This window comes from Musa acuminata, chromosome BXJ2-10 (genome assembly GCF_036884655.1).
Source record: "Musa acuminata AAA Group cultivar baxijiao chromosome BXJ2-10, Cavendish_Baxijiao_AAA, whole genome shotgun sequence".
Lineage (NCBI taxonomy): Eukaryota > Viridiplantae > Streptophyta > Magnoliopsida > Zingiberales > Musaceae > Musa > Musa acuminata.
In genome coordinates this window covers 8,906,486-8,914,021 of record NC_088347.1, presented here as the reverse complement: position 1 = coordinate 8,914,021, position 7,536 = coordinate 8,906,486, and the positions used below count along the sequence as shown (strand labels likewise).

At 36.9% G+C, this 7,536-nt stretch overlaps 1 protein-coding gene across 1 annotated transcript; it reads left to right on the top strand.

The window, feature by feature from the left end:
• The first annotated feature begins 258 nt into the window (after positions 1–258).
• On the top strand, positions 259–1,005 carry LOC135624397 (protein SMALL AUXIN UP-REGULATED RNA 51-like). Its single transcript, XM_065127946.1, has one exon. The coding sequence runs from the start codon at positions 395–397 to the stop codon at positions 893–895; it is 501 nt and encodes a 166-aa protein (XP_064984018.1). The 5' UTR covers positions 259–394; the 3' UTR covers positions 896–1,005.
• The last annotated feature ends 6,531 nt before the right edge of the window (positions 1,006–7,536 follow it).

Genomic DNA, 7,536 nt, shown 5'->3' with positions numbered 1-7,536 from the left:
ATTATTTTTAAGGACAATGATCATTTTTTAAAAAATAATATTTTCTATTTTTATTATATATGAACTAATCGTCTGATTTATTTGTTAATGTTTATATATATATATATATATATATATATATATATATATATATATATATATATATATATATATATATATATATATATATATATAAGAAAACAACAATCACATGCACGCATATAACGCAGACTCTCACGTGCACGCATTTTGATGTAGACTTGCATCGTTTCAGAGTGCCTCTTCCTCCTCTTAAGGACGCCACACCTCCACCGTTCGTCTCCACCTCTCCTCCTCCTCCTGTATCTTGATGTTGTCCCTTACCGTGGAATAAGATTGCGTTTCGTCGCACTCTTGTAGAGCAGAGGAAGAGACAATGGGAACAGCCATGAAGACCGTGGTGAAGATCCGGCAGATCGTGCAGCTGAAGCAGATGATGCGGCGGTGGAGGTTCCTGAGCCTACGCCGCCGCCAAGCCGAGCCCGACCCCGAGCCAGACTTGGAGACCAACTCCGGTTCGAGCCGGCCGGTTCCGTCCGGGTTCCTTGCCGTGTACGTGGGGCCTGAGCGGCGGCGCTTCGTGATCCCGACCCGGTTCCTGAACCTGCCGGTGTTTGCGGCGCTGCTGCAGCGGGCAGAGGAGGAGTACGGGTTCCAGCTTGCCGGCGGCCTGGCCCTACCCTGCAACCCGGCCTTCTTCCGCTGGCTCCTCGACGCGCTCCACCGGGACGAGCAACGGTGCAAGTTCGTCAGCCTCAATACCTTGGAAGCCCTCTTCGCCGACCTCAGCGGCGGCGCCTCCTCGCCCTGTCGGGAATACTCCGTTGTGTCCTACAACGGCTTCTCTCCTCTCCTCCCCAAGACTAGGGTTCGATAAGCCACACGCCTTCTCTGCTTTCATTTTCCTCCTTATTTTGAGCTATTTTGTTCTCATTTTTGTATAGATGAATTGGGAAATAATATGAAGAGAGCGTTAATTTTCATCCATGAGATCCTAAAAATTTAGGACTAATAAGAGATGTGAATTTTATGGGTTTCTTAATTGATACTCTTTTCTTTATTCTGAAAAAATAAAATAAAAACTTACTCCATCTCTCATTTTTAATCTGAACTAATTTTATTCTCATTTTATTGAAAAAATAAAATAAAATGGGTTTTTTCAATGATGGATTAAAACCCTAATCATGTTTTATGATGATCTTGTGCTGATCCAATGGAATTATTAGCTGCTGCTTTTATTTCAAGTAATTTTTAATTATTAAATGATATATATGTATGTATGTACGTATGTATGTATGTATGTATGTACGTATGTATGTACGTATGTACGTATGTATGTATGTATGTATATATATATATATATATATGTATGTATATATATATATATATATGTATATATATATATATATGTATATATATATATATGTATATATATATATAAATTGGAAGCAATAGAATTTAAAAGTGTTGATTATTTCTCAAACGATAGTTGAAAATGTTCGAATTCTCACTTCCAAATCATCCAACAAAACAAGTCCAACCTATATTATGCATGGTTTGATTGGACTATATTTTGATGGAATAGCCCTTAAAAATAAAATCCCAAAATGAAAACTTTCTCTGTGTATTATTTTCAATTTAGGAATTTTCAATTTTCTGTGTATTATTTCAAGAATCTTAATCTAACTCATCATCTCATCCAACTTACAAAATTATGGAGATTGGATTCTCTCCAATTTAAGTGTAAATGAAGGGTTTGAATCAGTGAAGCTATAACTTGTGAAAATTGTTGATGATGTTGTTAATCGTAGTCGTGGAATCATTTATGCATGAAGTCTTCGAGCAATAAACTTAAAAGTCACACAATTCCTTGTCAACCTCTCTCCATTATTAGTTGATTGATTTTCTTGAACTTCTTGCAACTTGCTAGAGTGATATGTGCAAATGTCTTTTTATGTGTGCCCACAAGTAGAATTTGTATCGCGTCCCATTCAACGTAGCAATCAGCATCTTCTCAATAATGATCCTTGCCTCTTTTCAAGCTCAATTAGGTGATGGTCATCTACATGCTAGGATTTGTTATCTACATGTAATACTTTTTAAAGCCAAGTTACTTTTTTTTAGTGTAAAATAAGTTTTAATAAAACAACTATAACGCATGAGATATATATATATATATATATATATATATATATATATATATATATATATATTGTGGGTTTTTGGCTTTTTTTTCTTTTTGGTGTGTTGTAAGAAAGGAACCTGTAATGATCGCATGGTGGTGGCCCCTCTTATTTTGACAATCTGCACAACCTTTTTTTGTTCTTGGACTTTGAATGGCCTGAGAGGATTCTTTGATGATGCTGAAGTGTGTTGTTGGCATCTCAAATAAATGTGGTCAGAAGTTGATTCCTGAAAGATCATTGGCTGGATGATTCAATGCAGTCTCTGGGTCTTGTCATCATCAAATCTTTGATATATTAGATGATTGCATGTACAATAAATAATACATTGTGTTCGAGAGTTTATCATCATTACACGTTTGATATTTTTGTGCAGGAGCATCACAAACCTGAGCATGCTTTCTATTATGTTTGACATTATGATTATTAATTAAATGATTGATCAATATATTTGCAGAAAAAAATAAACTACGTTGATAAATGTTAGGTGTGGAGTGAAATGTTAGATGAATATATTAATTTTAGAAAATAAATAATATCGATTAAAGTGGGGCTATGGTACCATAATTTTCTAAGTTGTTAACCATAGAAAATAAATAATCTCGATTTATTTTTAGAAAATAAATTCACCTGTCGGATTCCCAAGTTTTTGAAGTAGCTTTTACATAGATAGACAAAAAGAAGAAGGTTTAGACAACAACAAAATATTTCCTCGATTGAATTGATCACCACAAAGTAGTAAAAGGATTAATTTTCACTAACTCAAAATTGAGTTAATATTTTTCTTGTTCTGTGCTTACTAATTGCACAATTCCTTTAAAAAGTACATATAGATAATTCTTTTTAGAAAAAAGGATCATTCTTATCATTAGTTAGTCTTCAGGCAATAAACATGTTCTTTCCACCACCAAGTATTTGAAATCTTCCATCCAAAACACACTCAGCAATTCAAGAACATGCATTGCACAGTTGTTTTGTCAAATGCCTCTTGCCTTGTGAAGTCACAGGGTCTTGGAGTTATCTGGTATGACATCTGATGGAATAGATTTTTCATTTCATCTTCTTCACCTTTCCTCTTGGGATTAGGAATATTAATTCTTTCAAAATATTTCACTTGGGATTATTTGAAAAATCCTTTCTTTTAATGTACTTTGGCTATATATATATAAGCCTTTGTAGTGACTGTTTTAACAAAGATTGAGATTCATTTTCAAGTTTTTGATTATTGATTGATATACAAAGGAGATTGTTAATGGAAAAAAAATCCTTGACAAAACTTCTGCCCTATCGATTCACAATCTTACAGCCGATTCTTTTGTTCGGACATTATGAACTAAATAAAATGAAGCCATAATTTGCAACCATCAAACCAATCCCTTATTGTTATGTAAGTGATGGCTACAACAACACTGCTCCAAGCATTTCTTAAGTGAGATAGGATCGTCTAGAAATATCCAAATTTTGATTTCATACTAGAATGCAATGATTCACTCAAGCTTATTGTTGGTCTTATAGGTTTCACTTATATAATTAAGAAAGCAATTGTTGGGAACATAGTACAGCTTCTAATTCATGTAATGATGCAATGCTTTGTTGGGCTGATAGCCCATATTCAGCCCATGTGGGCTTTATCAGCCCACAGCCCATACTCAGCCCCTAATCTTAACCTAACCCTAATTAAGATTAGGGGGTGTGATGGTTGCGTTTTAGAGGCAGATTAAAGCTATAAAAAGGTAGCAACGAGGCAGATCTTTGGTGTGACGAGATTCCAAAGAGAAGGAGAACAAGGCAGAAAAGGAAAAGAAAGAAAGGGAAGAAGACAAGGACAACGCAGAGAGACTGTTCTCAATCATCTAGCAGTGTTCTCATTTTAGGTTAGATCAAATCTACAGTAGGCTCTTGCTGTGATTACTTGGGAGGTTTTAGATATTGTGGGCAGTGACATGATCCTTGTATCCCAATTATTCTCTTGTGGTTGTTACTAGGGTTTTGGGCAAGATATTGAGATTTGTACATTCATTATTCTCATAGTGGATTATCTCTAGTTTGCCCCGTGGTTTTTACCCTTCACATTGAAAGAGTTTTTCACGTATATCTTGGTGTTCTGTTTGATTGTGTTTCCATTTTATTCCGCTGCGTATTTTGGTCTTCTAGTATTTGTTCCTATACAAAGGTTATTCCTGTTTATATCCCCATCAACTGGTATCAGAGTGGGGTTTTGGTGATTTAATTTTTGTATTTGAATATGGAGGCCAGTAATATTTCTCGTATGATTAGTTTGAATGGAAACAATTAGATGATATGGAAACCAAGAATGGAAGATCTCTTGTATTGCAAAGATTTGTCTGGACCTTTGCAAGGGGATAGTGCAAAACCTACAACTATGACAGATGATGAGTGGAAGAGGTTAGATCGAAAAACAATTGGGTTTATTAGACAGTGGCTTGATGATAGTGTCTTTCACCATGTTTCTACTAAAATTTCTGCATATTCTCTTTGGAAAAAATTGGAAAGTCTCTATGAAAGAAAAACAGCTGGCAACAAAGCTTTTTTGATCAGAAAACTTGTGAACCTAAAATATAGAGAGGGTGCGTCTATTGCTGAGCATTTGAATGAAATACAGAGTATTACTAACCAGTTATCCTCTATGAAAATGTCTCTTGATGATGAGTTGCAGGCATTGTTACTTCTCAGTTCATTACCAGAAAGTTGGGAGACACTGGTGGTTTCCCTCAGTAATTCTGCACCAGATGGTATTGTCACTATGAGTCAAGTAACAAGCAGTTTGTTGAATGAGGAGTTGAGAAGAAAGAGTTCAGCAACATCTCAGAATGATTCACAGGCACTTATCTTAGAGAATAGAGGAAGGTCAAAGTCTAGAAGCAGTTCACGTATGGGTAGGAGCAAGTCAAGATCAAGAAAAAATATTTTTTGCTATAACTGTGGTGAGAAAGGACATTACAAGAACCAATGTAAGCAACCTAAGAAGAACAAGAAAAAGGGAAAATAAGTGGAGTCTACAGAGTCAAAGGATAATACTACAACTACTGTAGGGTGGTGATTATTTGATTTTGTCTCCTTCTAATGATATTTTTTCTTGTGTGTGTCAGGATCTTGAGTGGGTGATTGACACAGGTGCTTCTTATCATGCTACACCTCGGAGAGAGTTTTTTGCTACATACAGGTCTGGAAACTTTGGTGTTGTCAAGATGGGCAACTATGGCACAGCAGACATCATTGGCATGGGTGATATCCATTTAAAGACCATCCTTGGCTGCAAGTTGGTACTTAAGGATGTGAGGCATGTGGTTGACTTGAGGCTGAATTTAATTTCAGTTGGAAGACTAGATGATAAAGAGTATGAAAGCAGATTTCACAGAGGGCAATGGAAGCTCTATAAGGGTTCTCTTGTTATAGCTAGTGGAAAGAAATGTCATACTTTGTACAGGTTGCAGGCTAAAGCTTATGGTGAGCAGTTAAATGCTACAGAGAAAGACTTCAGTATGGAGTTGTGGCATAGGCGATTGGGACACATGAGCGAGAAGAGGCTGCAAGCTCTTTCCAAGAGAGAGGTATTACCAGATCTCAGAGGTATACATCTGAACCCTTGTATTGATTGTTTGGCTAGTAAACAACATAGAGTTTCATTTGCTAGTGCTGCTTTGTCTAGAAAAATGCATGCCTTAGATCGTGTTTATACAGATGTATGTGGTCCTTTGAGGACAAAAACTCCTCGTGGATCTGTTGATGTTCTTGGTATAAGTGGTGCACTTTATTTTGTCACTTTTATAGATGATTTTTCCAAGAAAGTTTGGACTTATGCTTTGAAGACCAAAGATCAGGTTATTAATGTCTTCAAAGAGTTTTATGCTAGGGTTGAAAGGGAGATAGAAAGGAAATTGAAATGCATAAGATCAGATAATGGTGGTGAGTATACGGGATTGTTTAATGACTATTGCAGGTCATATGGGATCCAACATGAGATGACAGTTCCTGGTACACCTTAGCATAATGCAATTGCAGAGAGGATGAACTGCACCATCATGGAAAAGATTAGATGTATGCTTTCACAGGCCAAGCTACCCAAAAGGTTTTGGGATAAGGCTTTGAGGACTGCAGTTGATGTGATCAACTTATCACCATGTACAGCCCTAGATGATGATATTGCAAAGCATGTATGGTCAGGGAAAGATGTTTCCTACAGGCATTTGAGAGTGTTTGGTTGTCGTGCATTTGCACATGTTCCAGATAATGAGAGGTCCAAGCTGAAGGGTAAGTCTAAAGAATGTATTTTTCTTGGTTACTCACATGATCAGTTTGGTTACAGGCTTTGGGATCTAGAAAAGCAGAAGGTGTTCAGGAGCAGAGATGTGGTCTTCTTTGAGGATCAAACCTTTGAGGATTCGAAGAAGAAGACACCAGCCAAGACTTCTGCAGAAGGATTAGCAGATTGTGACCCAGTTATTCCTCCAGTATATTAGGGTGATGGGGGAGATGTGCAGGAAAATAGTGTAGAGCCTGATGTTGATTTACCTGCAGGACATGTTGAGCAAGAAGAAGTAGGAGAGCAAGTTCCTCCAGAACCTTAGTTGAGAAGATCTTCTAGACAACGTCAACCTTCCAGAAGATACTCTACAGATGAGTATGTGATGCTTACTGATGCAGGTGAACCAGAGAGTTACCAGGAAGCAGTTGAGAGTGAGCAGAAAGAGAAGTGGTTAGTTGCTATGCAGAAAGAGATGGATGCTCTTCAGAAGAACCACACTTATGATTTGGTGCTGCTACCAAATGGAATGAAGGCCTTGAAGAACAAGTGGGTTTTTAGGTTGAAGACTCAAGAATATTGTTCTCAACCAAAGTACAAAGCTAGATTGGTTGTGAAAGGCTTTGGTCAAAAGAAAGGTATTGACTTTGAAGAGATATTTTCTCCTGTTGTTAAAATGTCTTCTATTCGTGTTGCTCTTGGTATTGCTGCTAGCTAAGACTTGGAGGTTGAGCAGTTAGATGTGAAGACAGCTTTCCTTTATGGTGATTTGGAGGAGGAAATTTATATGGAGCAACCAGAAGGCTTCAAAGTCAAAGGTAAAGATAATTTTGTCTGTAAGTTGAAGAAGAGCTTGTATGGGCTAAAGCAAGCTCCAAGACAGTGGTACAGAAAGTTTGATTCATTTATGACAGAAAATAGATACAAAAGAACGGCTTCAGATCATTGTGTGTACATCAAATGGTTTGGTGAGGATTTTATTATTCTCTTACTTTATGTTGATGACCTGCTTATTCTTGGGAAAGATATGTCTAAAATTGACAGGTTGAAGAAGGAACTGAGTGAGTCTTT

What these genes read in the sequence shown, in the direction of transcription:
- LOC135624397 (XM_065127946.1), top strand. Translation starts at nt 395, where the DNA reads ATGGGAACAGCCATGAAGACCGTGGTGAAGATCCGGCAGATCGTGCAG.